Source organism: Stegastes partitus, unplaced genomic scaffold (assembly GCF_000690725.1).
Source record: "Stegastes partitus isolate 25-593 unplaced genomic scaffold, Stegastes_partitus-1.0.2 Scaffold767, whole genome shotgun sequence".
Taxonomy (NCBI): domain Eukaryota; kingdom Metazoa; phylum Chordata; class Actinopteri; family Pomacentridae; genus Stegastes; species Stegastes partitus.
Genome location: NW_007578498.1, coordinates 218,261 through 238,552, shown reverse-complemented (window position 1 = coordinate 238,552; position 20,292 = coordinate 218,261). Strand labels below are relative to the sequence as shown.

Sequence of the window (20,292 nt, the reverse complement as noted above, 5' to 3'; positions counted from 1 at the left end):
AACAGACTGCGACGAAAACTAGCAATAACAAGACGGACACGTGTTTTTCATAAGCAACAGAACGTAAAGTATGTAGGAGTAGTTGTATGGTTTGTTAGATATTAATCTGAGAACGGTAAATAATAATTGTTCTAGGTATAACGTTAAGAGTCGTAGTTTTTTTTTTTTTTTCGCTAACGTGAGCTACATCATCATCGTCGTTGTTGCTGCTATACTGTTGTAAGTGACACGTTTCTCTGTGTCTCATTAAAATCAGTCCAAGTAAAGATGAGGACTATAACTTCAGACAGCGGCCAAGTGGAAACTGTCACCGTAAGAAGAAGTGAGTCGGCGGATGCTCAGGAGATTGACAGCCTCCTTGGCCCTTCAACTCAGGCGGTGTTTGGACGAGTCAATGTGATCCATCTTCTGTAAGGAAAATATTTCTTTTTAATAGAGTCAGTAAGCAACAGATTGACTTGTTGAATACAGTGTGCAACAGAAGTGAATACAATATCACCCTATAGTATCATTTAAAGTGATTCAAAAGTTTATCACCTCGCAGTAATTGCATTTTTAAGATCACAAGTAGAACAGTCAAAGGAAAAGTTTGGAAAGACTAAAAAGTCAGAGTAGAAATTTGTGCAACAAATGTCAACACACCTGCAATCACTAACAAGTTAGAAAATTGGTAATCACTGAAACTAAATGGAGTATGCATGTTATTTCCAGTTAAACTAACGGATTAAACATGCTCATGAAATGACCTGTGAACATTAGAACTTTCTTAGTTTTGAACCTTTGAGCTGTGTCTATCTGCATGTCTGCGTCATGGCTTCACGTGAAAAAGAATTGTGTGAAGAACTGAAAAATCAGACTGTAAGACTTCACAAGCATGGAAAAGGATACAGGAAGATCACTGACGAACTACAAAGCTGTTGAAATGTCATTGCAGTAGTAATCAGGACGTATAGAGGGAGACATAGTGCCACTAATCAGAGCCACAGTCGCTGTTCTCCAAAAAAGACACCACAGAGAGTGCATTACTCGCACAATCTATCAGAAGTCTGAAAAACAGACTGGCAAGTGCTTCGTACTTGACACAGGGGTCATCGATGTAATTCAGAGTTTCTGTGAGAGCCCAGACAGTGTGAAGGACCGTTCATAATGTCAGCTATGGACGACATCCAAGGAAAACACCCTTGCTTGCTGTTCAGTACAAAACTAGAATAGAATGGAATATTTTTTATTGATCCCCCATTAGGGCAAATTTACACGTCACAGCAGCATCCAAAACTATAGAAAGTACAAGAAACTAACAATAATTAAGTAATATGCATCCCCGGTGGCCGCACACAGCAGGTCCAAGGCCCCACCGTGTCCGGCTGGGCAGTCCACATACTGGCTGAATGTAGGGAGAGTGGTAGAGAGCGATGTATGATTAAAGTCTCCTGAGATGATGATCAGAGTCTGAGGATGTGATGTTTGCAGCTGGGACACTGAACCATGGAGGAGTTCACAGGCTGCAACAGCATCAGCCGAGGGGGGATGTAAACTGTAATAGCCAGGATGTGCAAAAACTCCCTTGGCAGGTTAAACCCCCGCAAACCAACCACCAGCCGTTCAACATCCTTCATGCAGCGCTGCTCTTTAACACTAACGTGCTAGCATCACACCATCTCTCATTCACATACATGGCGAGTCCCCCGCCTTTCGTCTTACCACTCTCCCTCCAGCTCCGGTCCGCTCTGACCAGGTGAAATCTGTCCAAAGTTACGAGCGAGTCCGGAGTGAGTTCGTTCAGCCACAACTCCGTGAACAACATGAGGTTGCACTCCCACGACGGTGGTTTGGCCTGGCTCAGCGCTAACAGCTTTTCACGAGTTTAAAACAATGGAGGAAAAATATAAAAATGTCCATTACTGCTACACTTACTGCTGCAGTATAATCCACCTTTTCACTGTTCATCTGTATGTTCAGTTCATTTCAAATACTTATAAAGGCAACAGAGGTTTAATGCTCAGCTTGATTTGAGATGATTTATGGATATTTTGATCTTTTTTTTTTTCCCTACACAGAACCGTGTAAGTGAAGACAACTAGTGATTATGAATAATGTGAAACATCCCTTAACGTCAATGTCTTGTTTCATCTCTGCTCTTCTGAATATTGCAGAGAGAAAGCCAATCTGGCCGTGACTCTGCTCAATGAAAAGGACGAAATCCTGGCTCATGCTTCTTTCTTCGATCACCCTTTTGGAGACTTGGTGGATCAGGCTCAGTGGGAAACCTTCCTGAAGAAACACTTCAGTGCAGAAAAATGCACAGTTTGTATCTTTCATTAATTCACACAAGAGCTGATGCATTTGATTTTAAGATACATACTGCTGTAATTTGTTTTCAATATACAGTATCTCAATGTAACTAACTGGGTAAAATTCCAAGACTTTTACAGTATTTGAATTCTGGCAATTAGAATGAAGTGAGGCGACATAAGTACTGGAGGAAACTGGTTTCATTGTCTTCTCTCTACAGCCTCTGAACACGCTTTTCCTCCACCTTTTCGTGGCTCAGACAAATTTCTCCAGAGCAAGTGTAAAGGAGATAATGAGGTATTAAAGATGTAAAATTTGCCAGAGTTTAATTTCTGAATGACTGTTGTTTGAGCTCTAGTATTTGTCCATAAGATTGAAAAGCCTTATTAGTCAATGCATGTGTTGTGTGTACTGTTAAAATTATGGGGATGTCCAACACGACACTGTCAGGATTCAGCTTGAGCATCATGAATATTAAAAATGAGAGTTACTGAAGATGCTTTGGTTAGAAGCAGCCAGATTATGGGTCCTAAAGGGTTAATATAACACCTGCCTAGTTCCGATCACTTTGTTCTTATTCTTATTACAGGGCTGTTTTTTATGCCGTTCCTGAGCTTGAATGCGTCTCCCTGGTTAGCCCAAATCTTGGAGATTTAGGTGAAGAACATCCTCAAATTCAGTGTTAAGTTCATAATTCATGAACAAAATAATTGTGAAGAGACTCAGCCTCGTGACTTGTGTCTTTCCAGAGCCGGCGCTGAATGAGATATTTGAACCGTTGCGGCGCCTGACTGACCCAGGGCCTCAGTGTTTAGCTTTGATCAGCCACAGACAAGAGTACTTTCCAGGCCTTCATATCCGCCCAGCCAGGTGATTTCTGCTCATTCCTCTGCTCATACACAGTATCTGGTTAGAAAATAATGAAGCTGTACAGTCCAGTGAAAAGATTGTAAAGATCAAGGTCGTAGGTAGACTTGTTCAAGCTGAACTGACTGAATATTTGGTCACTTGGGAGCAGAAATAGTCCACAGTCCTGACATGTTATCACCTTGCTGAGCGATATTAGCATCCAACTTAACTCATTTTTCATCACGTGATGAGTGCACACCCTCTCCTGTTTGCTCAGATTTGGTCTCCAGCTCCTGAAGAATTATCTGACACTTTTAGCAGACATTCCTATTTTCAGTAGCTTGTTTCAATCTTCAGTTCCCTGCTGTTGCTAACAATGAATCAAATAAGGGCGTTGAGAAGAAACTACTCAGTAAATGTGACATTAAACTAAAACCTCGATCTAAAAGAGGCTAAAGCCTTTGTACAGTTATGTGTGATGATGATTAGTGAGTCAAGCACTTTCCATTCTGCAGAACCGAATTTGATTCATTGTAATACAAAAAGAAATCAGATTTGTGTTGCTTTGAAGTGTTAGCTTTTTGTATTTTACAGAGTGGAAGACTGTGACGACATTATGCTCATGTGTGAAGAGCAGAACGAGCAAGCGGGCAACTTGCCAGCTGTCTTTGACCCGCCATACTTCCTGGTACAGCTCATTGAGGACAAGTCTGAGGACTCTCACAGCGCTGTTTGTGAGGTTTGTTCCATCTTCAAGCTTTTTCTCTCACCTAAACTTTATATAAACTTAATTTCGGTCAATTGTTGATGTTTCTGTCCCCCTGAAAAGTGACCCACAGCGGCCATTAAAATGCAAAATGCAGGAGTTCATCCCTCCTGCCTGCGTGGTCTTATGTGAGTTACTGTATGTGTTTCAACCATTTGTTTCACTGTTCCCGTCTAAAAATAATGCAATAGCAGCTCGCTGGTGAGGCTTTGACTGATTGTCAGGAGCCCTGCTGGGGTTAATTCCCTAAGGACCTGAGAGACGACAGATCTCCTCTCTCCTCCCCGCCAGTCGGGCTGACATGTGCTCATGGCAGCATATGGCAGATATGAGCTGATACTTGGCCAAGACATGCTCTCACTGAACATATTGTGTCCAGACATCTGAAGCATTTTGGGCTTTTTGTCTGATTATGTTCAGCACTCAGAGAACAAACAATCCAACAATATCCCAGAGGGTTTGGCTGTTCAGGCCACTGCGTGCCAGAAACTATTTGTGAAGCGATATAATGTGTTTAGATATTTTCTGAGTTATTTTATCATCCTGTTAGATGGTTGATTAGAGACACAGCATGTCCACTTGGGTTTTATGTGTCATGAGAATTAATTAGTGTTTAAGGTAAGCTGAGCTCTAAATGCTAAAGATGTATGGATAATCACTTTCTAGAACAGAAACATCCATTTAGAGACTCTTAAAGAGGTCCTCAAAGTTCTCAAAAAAAGGAAGCTGATGATGTGCAGTTCCATTACAACAAGTCCACCTGCTGAGGAAAAGCTTGTGATGTGATTGGAAGCTCCAGAGCAAGCTGATTAATTACAGTTTCTAAAGCCAAGAGGAAAATTTGGACCTCAGTATTTTTGCTAATACTAAACACAAAAGCTGTCATATTTGTTCAGGTCATAGTGAATTTACCACTGGTAACACCGCTGGTGTTCCTGCAGTGCAGTCTCCAGAGATAATCTGTCATTCTGGCAGACTGTTCTATTTTATTCTGTTGACTTTATGCCGATGCAGTTCCACTGAGCTCTATTTCTGTTGATTATTCTTAACAAAGCAAAACGTATAAATGTTAATTACTTCAGAAGCTCCTGCACACAAAGTTTTTAAAACAGAAAATACAAAGACCTGATTGGAGACTTGTGGGTTGTGAACATAAAGCTTAATGTGAATGTGTTTCCTCCACAGATTGATGGAGTTGTTGTCGGCTTCATCAGTGTGACTGCTCATGTTGATCTGAAGCAGCTCCCTAACAGATTTGACCTGAGCGAGTTTGACGGTTTGTACAAAGTGCAGCAACCAAAACCTGACGGCTCTGCTGCTCAGTCTGACCCCAGTGAGGATGAAGACGAACAAGGACAAACTCTAACTTCCACTTTACAGCAGGTAACTGAACTGATGTAAACACCAACTTACCCTTAAATCAGGGAAATTTTAAAATAATGAGATGCACACTGTTACAGACGAGGCCTGTTCATCACGTCAAATGTGACTCCTGCTGAGAAAGTGGGAAAAAAAGCCTTCAATGCATATACACTGGTTCTGTTCTCTAGAAAACTTGATTTAAAATGAAACAACCACGGCTGTCTATCATTTTGGTTTCTTCTTCACATTTATTGCCTATGTGAGCTAATCCAATGAACCCCCAAACCCACTTGCAGGTTTGAAAGGCATCTATCTTTAAATAAGAAATAACAACATTTGTCAGAGTCAAAAACTGAACTTCCCAACAATTCTTGAACTAATCATGTGTGATGTGCAGTTCTGTCAGTAAAAAGATGGAAATCTAAGCCTGAAATTCCATCCATTATCTATACACCGTTTAATCCTCACTAGGGTCGTGGGGGGCTGGAGTCTATCCCAGCTGACTCAGGGTGAAGGCAGGGGACACCCTGGACAGGTCACCAGTCTATCACAGGGCCACACTTAGAGACAGACAACCGAGCACACTCACATTCACACCTACGGACAATTTAGAATCACCAATTAACCTCAGCATGTTTTTGGACTGTGTGGGAGGAAGCCGGAGAACCCGGAGAGAACCCACGCTGCACGGGGAGAACATGTGAACTCCACGCAGAAAGATCCTGGGTGTCCTCACCGGGACGCTTTTAGATTTCACCTTGTCTTTGTTGTCTCTGTCACTCTCATGTAAACAGGAGGAGGCACAGGTGACTGAAACATTTTCAGGGAAATCCAACACTTTCTGTATTCAGCTCTTCGTTTTCGACAAGAAATATGGGACAAGGTAAGGTTTGTAAAGTTAAAGAATAAAGTTGGCACTTATTTGTATTTACTCATTGTCATCAAATTCAGTGAAAAGAGTGAATCCTGCAATAAATGTGTCCTACTGCAGGTATTATCTCTATCCAAAGCCTGAATCTCTATCCAAAAACTATCAAAACAGAGTGCTGTTTTGACTGACATGGTCATTTCTCAGCATGAACACACACACTGTAGTTTCATTTCATTCAGTCCAACATACATCACTGTGCTGCTACTGTGGGCTAGTTTGCAGCTAAAAACAGTCCCTAACAAACACCTGACGATACACTGTTTCCTCCTGTTCAAGTCATTTTATTTTAAAGCTACAGTAACCAGATGTTTTGAGAAATCACTGAGCATATTGTAAAAATGAAACCTAATTTACTATACATGTTGTATATTTTGTGGCGCCCTTTTTAAAGATGTCCTTTGCAGAAACCACTAAATTCAAGGCTGAAAGTCACAGACTGGAAAGACAATCGGGCTGGAAATATATAATAAATATCTAATAATTCCAGTTGTATCCAGTGAATGCATAATAGTTAAAGACTTAAAAACAATGCTTTTAACTGAAATTAATTTACACTGAAATGTTTAGTAAACATTTTTGACAAGAATTATGATTTGTTTTCTGGACAGAATAGCTTGTTTAGTGTACTTTAAATGTTACAACATAAAAGTTAACCCTATTCAGGACTTTCATGTTACGTAGAAGGTCTTTCGGGGTCCATTGGACTCCAGGAAAGAATATGTGCAAAATATTTGTTGGTATTTATGACAGACTTTTATACTATGTTAAATACATTTTCTGATAAGTTGATGTATTTTTGGTTCCAAATACAAATGTCCTTATTTTATAGTTTAAAAACATCTTCAAAAATTAAAAAAAAAAACAATACCTGTCACCTAAACCAAATGGTCTGGGGTCCACAAGACCCCAAAAGTCCTGAATAGGCTTAAATACTGTTTGTAGCTACCTGTAGATTAAATAAGGCAAGAAGAATAAGATACACAAAGGCTGCAGGACACAGGATACTTATTTTTTTATTATCTATTTTCTGTAATTCACAGATATCACTGTTAAAAATGGACCTTTATTCAGAAGTATTCCATTTTCAGTTTAAACATTTTTCCCACTTTTGCACATTTTTGAGGCGGTAACTCAGCAGCAGTGGTGGCAGCCATCCAGAGCTACATCAGTCATATGCTGAGTTAAGGCAGGGAGAGTGACTGTTAGTTGGCTCCCGCTGCGCTCCTCTCACCACCGCCTTACCTCCCAGCTGTTACTGAATATGGAGCCGAGTCGCTTCCTGCCGAGAGTGAGCACGTTATTAATGAGAGCTGCGCTTAAAGTGACAGAGAGTTGAAGGCGAGAAGTTGGGCTGGAGGCTGCGGGCAGATTGCTCGGCCAGTTGTTCCACCACAATGATCACCGACTTGGCACAGACACGTATTTTCACTTAACTTTCATTTCATCTTCTTTTCTTCCAGATCAGTGGACTTTATTCCATATATATTCAAGCTTTTCCCTGTGAGTATCACCTTGACATGTTATGTTTAAAGCACCAGCTGATGTTCTCCATCTGATGATTGAATATAAATAAATCAGTGATGACGGTACATAGACAAAAGCCCTTGGAATAATGAAATGTGAAAGAATTAGGTCAAGTTAAGACATAAGTTTCAGTATGTCAGTATACAAAAATGGAATTTCTTCACACCAGCAGCAATTTTTAAGTAATTAAATAGACATGACACTCTGGAGATAGTTTATGGTATGGGGATGTTTTTAAAGACTTGTTTTGAATGCTGAGACTGAGTCCAAAAGTTTAGACAGTACAGATGTTTGGATTATTTTTTTGTTTGTTGTTAATTTGTTGTTTTTTGCCTTTATTTGGGAGTCGATAGCATAGAGTGGCAAGTGACAGAAGCAGAGAGAGAGAGAGAGGAAGTATATAACAAGGGTCCTCTGTCAGTAATTACACCACAGTATGTTGCTATGCGCTTTAACCATCAGGCCGTCTTATCCGTCGTGTAATACCTTCAGGAAGGCATCTGATCGCTCCCAAAATTCAACGAGCCCCAACATTCAGTCAGAGTCATAAAAAAAATGATATATATAGTTGGCCTCAAATGGAGTCTTGCAACAGATGGCCTGGACCCTGCAGGATCCAGATCTCAACTTGTGAAGTCAGTCTGGATGACATGAAGAGACAGGAGACACGGAGACACGCTGAATCCACAGACCTGCCTGGCCCTGTTTTACATGTAAACAGTGGTCACATCAAGTACTGTTTTGATTCAGGGCGTTTCAGTTTGTTGCACGTGAAACTGATGAATATTAACTAATTATTTTTAAAAATCTTTTCGCTTTATTTCTGGCACCTGCAACACAGCTCTGGAGATGTGCTCAAAAAGATATTACGTATATGTTGTCCTTCTGTCTTTTAGGACCTGAACTTCTGCATCATCACACTTCGTGTTGGGGCCCCTGTGCTCCCCTTGTTGCAGAACTTTGTCAGGGTTCCCTCGAGTCCCACCAACTTGTCCCATGAACTCTACGTCTGTCACCGTGCTGGACTCAGGTGTGTCACCCTGTGTGATTGCCGAGATATTAGGTTCACAACTTTGATCGTTTTTCGGCATGTGTTCATACATGAGACGTACAAAACCATATTCAAGTCAGTTAGCCTGTCGAATCTGTCTTTATTGCACGCAAAGAAGGCTGTCCTTGCAGTTCTTTACTTATGCTGTACAAACATGGAAGTGGTAAGAGGATGTTTTTATTCCAAAACCTGTACATTTTTAGTGTGGGTGCTCACAGTGAGAGGATATTTCAAAATAAAAAAAGAAAGAGGCAGGAGATAATAGAGATTAGGCTTTTTTACGATCCAGTGTCAGATTTTTCGACTTGTCTGAGAAATAAAATTCATAATCTAATAGTGATCATTTAATTAAAAAAACAATTTATACACCTTATTTCAGTGGAAAAGTAACTACATACATATGTCATTGCTTGAAAAATCATTCATGGATCCCTGCAATGCTGAAAGAGACCACAAGGGGTCCACACATCCCTGTTTTAGAAACAGTGATTACAGAGTATAAGCTGCTGGGTCATTTATTTATAGTAAAAGATCATTTATACACATTAAAACTCTTTATAGATCAGTGTTCCTCTCAGTGCTCTTGCTCTTGCAGGAGCGTGGAGGTGAGGCCGGCTGTGCCTGCAGACCGGCCTGCTGTCTCTGGCCTGGTGAAGGATCTGAGCCTCAGTGAGCTCCTGCTGCAGGACCTGGACTGCTTCTACGAGGCCTGCAGTGATACAGTCAGTAGACACACAGTGATCATCGGCTGGTTCGGCTCAGTTTCAGAGAGCAGCTTTAGCAGGACTCATGTTTGAGAATTTTGCATAATGAACAGAAGATGGTTTGGGACTCTCGGTCAGCAACCAGCAAGAAAATCTGTTGAAGAAGTCTTTAAGTTTGTTTTGCTCTCAGGTCATTTCACATAAAAACAGCTGCATGTGAGAACATTTGTGACCTCTTCAGAATCAGCTGGTTCTTTCTCTGCAATTACTTTTGTGTTTTTAATCAAGCAAAGTTTCACCTTCGCACTATGACTAGAACAGTGATAGTAACTCACCTGGTGCCAGCTTCACAAACACACGACTTCGACTGCAGCTTAGATCCAGCAAACAGTGTTGGACATCTAAATTTAACTGTTGCATGATGCTGTTTAGCTCTCGACTAAAACTAATTTTCTGTGAATACTGGGTCAATTTGGCCTTTTTTAAAATTTAAAAACACTGTTCCTTCACTCTAGAAGAAAACTTCTAAAAGTAAAAGAAAAAAAGAAACAGTTACAAGGACGTTTTATTACAAAATATGTAACAATACTCAATTTCTCTGCCACTGACACAGGGTTTAGCTGCTGAGGGAAGTATGACTGACTTGTTTAGACTTCAAATAAGTTTTATTTTTTCTGACATTGCGTTTACAACATTCAGTCACTCTCCGCACTTCCTCTGCGACTGTTATGATAGAACAGCTTTCTTTTGGAAGTCAATAATTAACTGCATCATATTTGAAATGTAATCATGAATTAGACATAACTGAACATCCTCCCTGAACTTTATCACATTACTTTCACTCCTACTCAAAGGTCATCATTTCCTCACAGGCTGTTTGCTGTGCTTCGGTGGTAATTAAGGCCTCTTAGTCAGGGTTAAAAGCTTCCACCTCCTCTGCATCATTCTTGGGTAAAAACCATTTACCTTAATGTACTTAGATTTTGATTTGTGGTTAACACTCTCTTTAAATGATGCTGAAGCTGCACCAGGCAGTGAAGGATAGAACAGCTTCCACCGCTGATACCAACAAGGAGACATGCCTTTGTTTATTCATGTTTTCTGCAGTTTTTTTTTGTTTGTTTTTTTTACAAGAGCTTCTTAACATCTTTCCTTCAGTGCTGATAGAGTATTACCTGTGACCTGTAACCAATCACATAATTCTGTCGGCAGGACATTGTTGGAGACCACAGAGTGAAGATTACAGACAGAGAGCAGTAACTGCACCAGAGCAAAAGTAGCATATTTTAAAATTATTGTCAGCTGATAGTTTGAAATTGGAAAATCAAAGATGCAGGGCAAGAGGTTGACTTCAGTGTGTTCCCCAAAACCTGTGCCATAGTTCCATCTTGAATTCCTCCTGCTATTTTCATAAACATACCAGTATATCTACTTTTTATAGTCTGCTAATTTTGTTTCTTTATTTCTTTTGTCACCAAAATAAAAAATAAAGTAGGATTATAACATGATATATGTGTTTAACGTTCGACATTTTCAACTGTTCGTGTGGAAAATGTTCAGGTTGCAACACTTTTTTTTTTCTCCCTTCAACTTTAAAAATGAGATGATGATTATTTTGGACCATCAAGTGCGACTGGAGCCGGTAGGATGATTGTCTTGGAATAACGAGGAATATCGCACGTATGCCAGGGAACAGATTGGTGAGAATTCAGTTGAACGGATTTTCCTCTCTGACTGACACCCCAGCTGTCACTGCTGCAGCTCCAAAACTGATAATTACTTCTCAAATGAGAATGCAGCCACTTCATGTGTATTCATGGCACTGGACTCAGCTAGTGCAAGAAAAGTGAGTTCAGCTCACGTTTAGCTCAGTACACACATGTAAATTTCCATATTGTTTTTCTGCTCTCTTGTTCCTCAGAACGCGGTGCGGCTGCAGGCCTTCGTGGCGCAGGCAGATGGAGAAGTCGTCGGGATGCTCATCATCAGAGACGAGCAGGTGAGCGGGGCTTGTTAGACTTAACCTGAAATTCTGCATCTGTCCTGGAGAATCAATAAACGACATAATTTCAGCTGAAATGCATTTTTATATGTGTTGCGCTTTAACCATTAAACCTTCATGCTCTTGTTTTTTAAAGGGGAACTCCACCAAATTTATACTTAAGGGTCAGTTTTGTTATCAGGAAGCCTTTGAATACAGTCTAATTTATTTTTATGTTATTTATTTGTTTATTTGATCAGGGACCGTGCATTTTTACATAGAAAACATCTGATGTATTGCATATAGAGTGTATAGCATTAAGCTCATTTTCAACAAGCGTCCTTGGTTGGACTTTTCAGTAAAAATAGACAAAGGACCAACAACACCAGTAAAAACAGCACAGACAACATTAGAAACTTATAATCCCTCACCCAACACACACACACACACACACATACACACACACACACACACACACAAAATGGCACAACCCCCAGTCAGTCTTACCTTGTACATGTCATAGGTGGTACATTCTTGTTCTTCTTTCTGCCAGTTCTTAACTTTTGCTGTGAAAGTTTTTAAATCTGCTAAAATACTAATTTCATTTGGTCGTGTCCAGATGTGACAGCCTTTGATTGAAAAGGCACAGATGCCACTGAGCTGCATTAAGAGAATGACAGAATCCAGAAAGTATCTGCTGCACTAGCTGGGATTTCTGCTTTTTTGATTTGTGTTATGTTTAACGGAGCTTTCTGAAAGACTAACCAACTATTCAGGCAGCCCACGTATTTATGAGCTTTATGATTTTCTCTCATTTTTGTATTTTTTGATAGTATGACAGTTGAACTTTACATCCCAACACAATCACCTCTGAAAAGCTACACTCTGCCTACCTTTGAGAGAGTTTTCTCAAATTGGACTTCAGATCCTCCAAAGCATCTTTCCACATTTTTTTTGAAGACAAGACAGTAACAAGAGCTTGTTTAATGACGACCGTAAAAGAACACATTTTAGATCTAAATTTGGACAATCAGCTTTCTCCATAAGGGGCTGTCAACTCTGGAAAGTTTTTCTTTTTTTTTTTTTGGTTCACATTACCATTAATGTATTTTGTTATGAGCATTTCATTGTGCTTCCCCATCTGTATTGTTTTTTTTGAGAGGGTTTTTGAGAGTGAAAGCTATGCGTTTTAGCTGAACTGTGTATGTAGAAGCTCAACAGAAAGAAGAGCTAAAAGAAGGAAAAATAAAAAGGCAATAGCTATAAACTCACAGCAGCTTCATGCTCCGATTGGAACTGTGCTAAACTATCAAATAAGCATTCATTCAAATTCATAATGCTGGAGTAATTACAAAATAAAATAGGGTGGCCCTGATAGCTCAACACACCTTGAGAACACACATGCACAAATAGACAATGAAAAACACAAGCAAACTGAAAAAAACACACCAATGTGACAACCCAGAGGTAGTGTTTAGAGTAAAATGCTGCAAATACAGAAAGCAAGCAATTACAGAAACGAGCTGCAAATCGCACAGATATGGAACTTGTGCTATTTAAAGTGTATCTGCAACATTTAAAAAAAAAAAAAAAAATTGTCTGTGTTTTACTGTTTACTTAAGTTGCAGTGCACCGAGCTCTCAGGGCCGATGGAACAAAAGGGCCTGCTTTAGAGAACAGATGAATGCACTTGTGTCTCTTTTTGTGCTGAAAAAAAATCATCTGATGATAAACAATTTCGGTCTCCATTTTATATCCTTGTGTTTTAAATATATATATAATGTACTAAATCCAAATAAAATCCAAAACATGATAAAAAAAAAATCACAACAATAACAATAAAAGAATTAGTTGCAGACCTTTTATGTCATATCACACCCACTGTGCATTTAGTAAAATGTAAAATACATTTAGTTATTATTGATATTTCCCCACATTAAAAAAACAAACAAAACCACTGCATCATTCTCGACACACTTTTATAAAACTGTGAACTTGACAGGCAAAAATAAATCAATACAATTCCAAATGAACAAGATGTATCAGCCCAATGCTTTTAAATAATAAAAAAAAGTCTGCTGGTGAGTTTTATTTTTGTTTCATTTACTGCTATATTTATGAATACTTGAGCCCATAGCAGAGGAAAATGTACTGGAATTTAAATGAATAACAAATGTTTACTTTTATGCTTCAATGATCAGCAGCGTTCAATGTTTTGTTCAAAGATAACAATTATGAGAGAACTTTATTAAGCAAATAAATCGAAATAAATATTGAACTAATTATCTTGGAAATGCTCCTCTGTCGTGGAGAACTGATGTGAATCTGTCTTTGTCAGGACGTCGAGTACATTCGTGGCCACTACAACATCGAGAACTTCATCTACTTCAGCCATCACAGCTACGAGGAGCACGCTCAGATACGCCACTTCGTCCTCAAACCCTCCTTCAAGCACTTCACCAAGCACTTGTTGAAGGAGGTCCTCCGGCTGGCTCACAAATCCTGCCTGTACCACCGACTCTATCCCCCCTGCCACAGCCAGGAGGTGAGTGCATGGGACCTTCAGACCCTCACTGGCCCCTCTTCACCAGGCCCCTTCCAGCCTGTGTGCATGCCCACTCAGATACATGTTGTCATTAGTGTAATGAGCTTCAGTTGACACGCTGCAAAAAATATCCTTCAAGTCAAAGTTGATGGCGATGAGTTGATTTCACTGTGACACGTCCACCTTTAGGAGTTTTTGTCCTGAAACAGACACAGATCACAGAAATATAAAGGAAGATAAGATAAGACAAGATCATTCTTTACTGATCCCCATAGGAGAAATCTGGGCATTGCCGCAGCACAAGACAGCGGCCCACCAAATAATACAATAGATAAAAATATAAAAGTATGTGTATAAAGACAAAAGTATGAACAACTAAAGTTCAGGTGGCAAATCTGAAGTGACTTAGTGATGTGAAAAGTGACAATACAATTATAATGTAATATAACATTTTATTAGTGCCTTCACAGTTAAATACTACTAAGTGCACTGACATATTGTTTAACTTTAGTTTTTAAACTCAAACTTTATTCCACCACTGTTTATTCCTCTACTGGATCTTTTCCAGCTGGTTTGTTACAGCCTGTTAAAACTCGCACTGATCAGACGATGTATCAGTGATGACCAATCACAGACCATACCCTCTTAGTTTTATGAAGGCGAGCAAAAGTAGTCAATAAACCCGGACAAATTAGTTTTTAGATTTTAGGGCCATGTTTAAATCTTCCCCGTGCAGCGTGGGTTCTCTCCAGGTTCTCCTGCTTCCTCCCACAGCCAAAAAACATGTTGAGGTTAATTGGTGATTCTAAATTGTCCGTAGGTGTGAATGTGAGTGTGCTTGGTTGTCTGTCTCTAAGTGTAGCCCTGTGATAGACTGGTGACCTGTCCAGGGTGTCCCCTGCCTTCACCCTGAGTCAGCTGGGATAGACTCCAGCCCCCCGTGACCCTAGTGAGGATTGTTGAGTTCCTGTAATCTAAAAAAAAGAAAAAAGACCTGTGGTTTGAAGTTTAAAGGCCTGAATGATTGTCCTGTCAGACTGCAGGCTGCAGTGGACATGATGCTGAGTGATGGTAAAGCTGTGTGGCCAAACCTTGATCATTAGTACTGTCTTGTTTTGTTTGCTATCTGGGTCACTTAAAAACTTCTTGCAGGTGCAGAGAGCAGCACATAAAAAGACAACTTCAAACTTAAATCCAGTTTGTCAAGAGTGACTAAATCATGTGTTGTATTTGCAAAGAACACACATTTGTCATTGTTTAATGTAAAGCTTGCTTCATCCCTGCGTCACCAGAATAAGGCTTGTAATGAGAACTGGGTTCAAGAAAAGAAAACTTGAATTTTTCCTTACATTTTTCCAAGATTTTCTTGTAATGGTCCAACAACGTCTTGTGCAAAGAGTAAATTATCTACAGCAGATAAAGTGTGTTCTATAACCTGATCAGAGAGCCGGTTTGTTCATGTAGAAGGGTTGCAGCTCTCAGCAGGTCATTTTTTGCAGAGTGCGGCCCTCAGCAGGCTGCTGTCCCGGGGGTCGGGGCAGCAGGTGTCGGCAGCGCTGCCAGCTCCACCTCTCCACACCATAATAAGACATTTCCTCAACATGTAGAGGCCTCCACTTCCTCTGCTAATTACCTTCCACAAACAAGCACCAGATTGGGGGATGATGATGTGCAAATAGAATAATGGCAGAGACAACCAGAGAATTAGCTGTGTGCATGAAGCACTGGGTGATGTTTTCTAGTCGTAATCAGCCCGTATCGGTGGCGTAAACCTTGCATCATCTAACCTCTTCACCAGAGCTCATTATCACCGTGCAGCCTTCCAGTTGCCCCCCCGAGCCCCCAAACTGATGCTGTTTAACCTCTGAGGGGATTTTTTTCCCCTTCTCTCTGAGCTCACGACACTGTGCCCTCTTCTTCTGCACTCAGAATTCCTGCGTCCACCATCTGGATTTTGTCCTCAACTGTGCGGTCCCAGTCCGCCCGCGACGCCAGATCATCTACCCGCTGGAGGAGCTTGGCATAAACGCCCCGTCCAGGCAGCTCACAGAGGACCAGGTGGGCACAGCAGCAGCTGGTTGACAGGAAGCAGCCTGCCAGGGAATGTAGATGAGCTGAGGGAGCGCAGCAGGGTGTGCACGTGGCCACTAGACGGCGCTGTTTCAAAAGGGAACGGCTTGTAGCAACACAAAGGTGTGGAGGGGAAGCGCCAATGCTGAAGGGTGATATGATGGAATGAATGAACATGGAAAGTTTATTTTGTACATTTTACACCAACAAACATCAAAGCAAGCAAAATCTGACTGAAATACTGTTTATTTGTGTAAAATTTACAAAATAAACTCTGTGTTCATTCATTCCATCATACTGAGCTTTATATCATCCTAGAGTCGTAGCCTTCCCCCGTCAGATCACATACAGGCACACATATATATATAGACATTGAAATTCTGTGTTAAACAGTAAAATAAAGTCACAGAAAGTTGTGTGCAAAAGCTTTAGGCTCTAACAGTAAAGTGCCTTAAAGTAACGCCATGAGTAGCTTTTATTTATCAGTTGATAAATTCATACAGTTTAATTCATGCAGTAAACAGAAAAATGTGAATCAAACAGGTTCAGGTTCATGATGCTGTGATTAGAGCTCTCATGAAAAATAATGAATCCATTTTGAATTGAAATCACAATTAAAGATTGCAATTTATGAAACATACAGCGTGGCTATTAAATAATGAACTAATGCTGCAAATCCATTGATTTAATTAGAGCAGACCAAAACGTTTCGGAGGCGTGCACGCTGTGGTTTCACTGACACTCGTCCGGTCACATTATTTAATAGCCTCATACATTTTGCATCATATCTGACCCGGGGTTAAAACTGGTTGGTCAGTGGTTTCACAGATCAATGCCCGCCTCCTTGTATTACTGTAATGCTTTTGACGATGTCTCATGTTGACATTCTCCATCTATCCCACAGTGATTATTTAACTAAGGCCTGACTTCAGAAAATGTTTTATTGTGAATCAAATCTGACTCATTTAGGCTCATTCTCCGACTGCAGAATTGATTTTAGGCCGATCAGATGGCGTTGTGTGACAGGAGAGAGTCTAAACATCCAAAATGGCTGAAACTTTTGTACAGCTTTGTAGAAAATTGTATCACTAGCTCATTTAGTTTGCAATGCATTTACTGTTCCACACTCACATATTTACAGACAGATGTTTTCTTGTTGATCAACTCATGATTTAGAAATACATGCTGACAATTTACCTTCATCAATCTGACATCTGCAGAATCGGAAATATTTTAAACATACAATGCTTAGAATAATTTCTTTAGAAATAAGAGATGAACTTTGGATTGGATTGTTGAAATACTTTTGCGTAGACAAGCTCATTTAGAGCCTTAAAGATAGATGTTCTTACTTCTACCCTGAGTATCTGAGTGCTTTTAGTACCTCAGTGTGTCACCCTCTTTCACGGCTGGCTGAGTATTTCTAATCCCACCAGTACATCGGACCAGTTCTTTTTTTGTGTGATTTATTTAATTTATTCCAGACATACCACAGCATCATAAAGACAAAAGAGAAAATAAAACAACCAAACCAACAAATTAACAAACAGTTTCATAGTTGTACTCATTTTAAAGTGAGAGAGTCAGAGACACACAAGTAATGATTAGCAATTTTTCCGCCCCTCTTTTGTTTAAATTCTACCACAAGTCATGTTCTGGCCTTAAATCTACAGCCCTGTCTGCTCCTAATGCAGCTGTGATTTATTTTAACGTCCTGTACTTCAAATATTTACCACACTTACAGCAGCGCTCTTTGGACCAGAGGTGTCACCGTGTACGCTCACATGCTCATTTCACTCCATCAAACCCAGAATACCCTCCACCCCACCCCGCCGACCCTCCGCCTCGGTAACACGCCAGTAATGATTTCCATGCTACCGTGCAGATAAGAGCTTCGCCTCCCAGCTTTGTCTCAGCCCCGTCCTGATGCCGGCCTCGGGATGATTAATCAAATTTAAAGCACCTGTTCCCTCTCTGTCAATACCGGGATCGTATTACGCAGCGTCGTGGTCATTGTGTGCAGGAAAGGTGAGGCACCTCCAGCGTGATAAGAGCTGCTGCACCTGCTCCACCTCACATGCAGATGAGACAGGAGCTTTGTTCATCTGATTACCTCGTCTGGTTAATTCCTGCAGTATTCAGATAGATGCATGTAGGCATTTAATTTGCGCGCGTACGATAAAAATGCAGGGTTTTTACATATAAACTAACACTCAATTTCAATCAGTGTCCCAACAGAGCGACTACATGTCACATCAGCTGGAAAATCATTGTTTATCTGATCCGTTTTAAAAAATATTGTTTTGATAAAAGCAGATTAATACATGAAGGGCTTGCTCCTCCCTGACTGCTGTTACCCAGCAGTAATCCAGTCAAGCTTTTAGCATTTTAGAATATTTTTGTATAAGGGGGGAAAAAAAAAATGTTGCGGAATCCATCACCTAAATCACACAGAGTCCTAAAGTGATCTGCTGAACGCTTTAATCTGCAGCTTCAGCTCACAGTGCTGGGGTTTCTTACTAAAACATTTTTGGAGGCTTGTAGTTAAAGTGTCTCTCTGTGTTTTCCACAGGTTTGAGCCTTCTACCTTTTCCACAAAAAAAAAATAAAGATACGATTCTAACACAGAGTTTGGAGCTAAATATTTTAACCAAAAGAGTGTCATGTCCAGGGAAACTCATCATCAACTCTATTGTGGCTGCTTCCATCAAAACAATGTGGCTTTTAGTGCATATTTTTGAAGTGTCTAAGTGTAAGTAGACACTAAATAGAGTACATTTGTCATATAAAATAGCCCAACACTAACCTCCTTCATTTCAGTCAAACCCCGAGCCAGAACATCTCTGTGTGCGTGACAGATGTCGGGCACACAGGCCCTCATGGAAATTATTTGAATATCACACAAAGGTTAATTCCACCCTTGGGTTTCCCCTTTTTTTTGCTCGTTGCTGTTTTCATCCAACAAGGTGCATTGTGGGGCCAATCTGCCTAATTATAGAAAATGAAGGAGACATTAGCTGCCTCAGATCACAGGGAGAGGACCAGAGACGATTGGAGGAATTGGGGGAAATTAGAGCGCCGTGTTCGGCTAATTCCTGTGGGACGCTTTTGTAATTATTGTAGTAAAGTGTTCCTTAACTGTCAGGTCACACAGTTGATCCCTGTGTTTCAAACTGGAAACTGCACTTATTGCCATTGTCCTGTTTTCCTGGGTTTATTTATTTTAGAGCATATGGATGTAGAGCAGAATGCTTAATTAATACACAAACTGCAGCAAACAATGAGATGGAATTACACTAACCAAAACAAATACAGTTGTAAAATGACCAAATACAAAATAAGTGTTTGTTCAAAGATCAGCACAACTACCCCAATTAACAGCTATTTTAAAAAATAATATAATAATTCTGATCTTATTAGATGAATCATAGTGTCACCGCTGCACTGTGGAGCCATTAAACAAAGCAAATCACCCACCCTCAGAGCGACTGGAAGGCTCATAGGGCGTCCAGTTCGGAAAAATTTAATTTGTTTTGCAACCCTGTCTGCCAGAAAATACATTTCTATTCTACAGTTTTGCAAAATACATTTTAAGGGAGACAAAGAATGAATGAAATGCTGTAAATACAGGACTCATTCTGGCTGAACATGTCAGTTCATTCACGTGTCATAAAGTCTATATGAAGAGTTCATTTGCCAGAACAGATAAGTCCATTTTCACAAACCTTCAGAAAACCCACTTTTCCATCATCTGCCTGGGACAATGTCTTCTGAAAATATACAAACATGGAGTTGTCTGTTTTTGCAAGTGAACAATACCAACAATTTTCTTTGTCTGTCTAACAGCAGCATTAGAATTCCTGAAGATCCTGGTGTGAAAATGTTAAATTCATTGTAAATTTTCAAGAGAGGAAAAAAAAGTCTGGGAATTGAAAGATGCAGAATTTTTCCCTCTAGCTGTACTTCAGATGAGTGCTTTTGCTTGATACAAACATAGAAGCTGAAGTCCCTTTCAGTCGGCTGAATTCTGCTGTAAAAAATGTGAGCTGTTTCTGTGGTCTTTTGGAAAATCTGAGAAACCTTTTGAAGGACACTTGATAGACTGTAATCATTCATTTCGCTGCCTTTATCAGGCTCAGCTCAAATGGGATGCCGGACATTAAAGTTATTGGATCGAGTTGCAGTGGTCCAAAGGGAGGAGACCTGCCGGGGGTGTA

The 20,292-nt window shown here is 40.2% G+C and overlaps 1 protein-coding gene across 1 annotated transcript in view; it reads left to right on the top strand.

Moving 5' to 3' along the window:
- Positions 1-267: 267 nt before the first annotated feature.
- cfap61 (cilia and flagella associated protein 61) overlaps positions 268-20,292 on the top strand; it is a 44,782-nt gene continuing 24,757 nt past the window's right edge. The window contains exons 1-14 of the mRNA XM_008291888.1: positions 268-410; positions 2,154-2,304; positions 2,513-2,589; positions 2,882-2,949; positions 3,042-3,162; positions 3,736-3,880; positions 5,093-5,290; positions 6,064-6,152; positions 7,661-7,700; positions 8,621-8,754; positions 9,371-9,497; positions 11,401-11,478; positions 13,799-14,005; positions 15,935-16,063. Of these exons, the coding sequence (XP_008290110.1) occupies positions 268-410; positions 2,154-2,304; positions 2,513-2,589; positions 2,882-2,949; positions 3,042-3,162; positions 3,736-3,880; positions 5,093-5,290; positions 6,064-6,152; positions 7,661-7,700; positions 8,621-8,754; positions 9,371-9,497; positions 11,401-11,478; positions 13,799-14,005; positions 15,935-16,063 (1,707 nt within the window). The remainder of the gene's footprint in view (positions 411-2,153; positions 2,305-2,512; positions 2,590-2,881; positions 2,950-3,041; positions 3,163-3,735; positions 3,881-5,092; positions 5,291-6,063; positions 6,153-7,660; positions 7,701-8,620; positions 8,755-9,370; positions 9,498-11,400; positions 11,479-13,798; positions 14,006-15,934; positions 16,064-20,292) is intronic.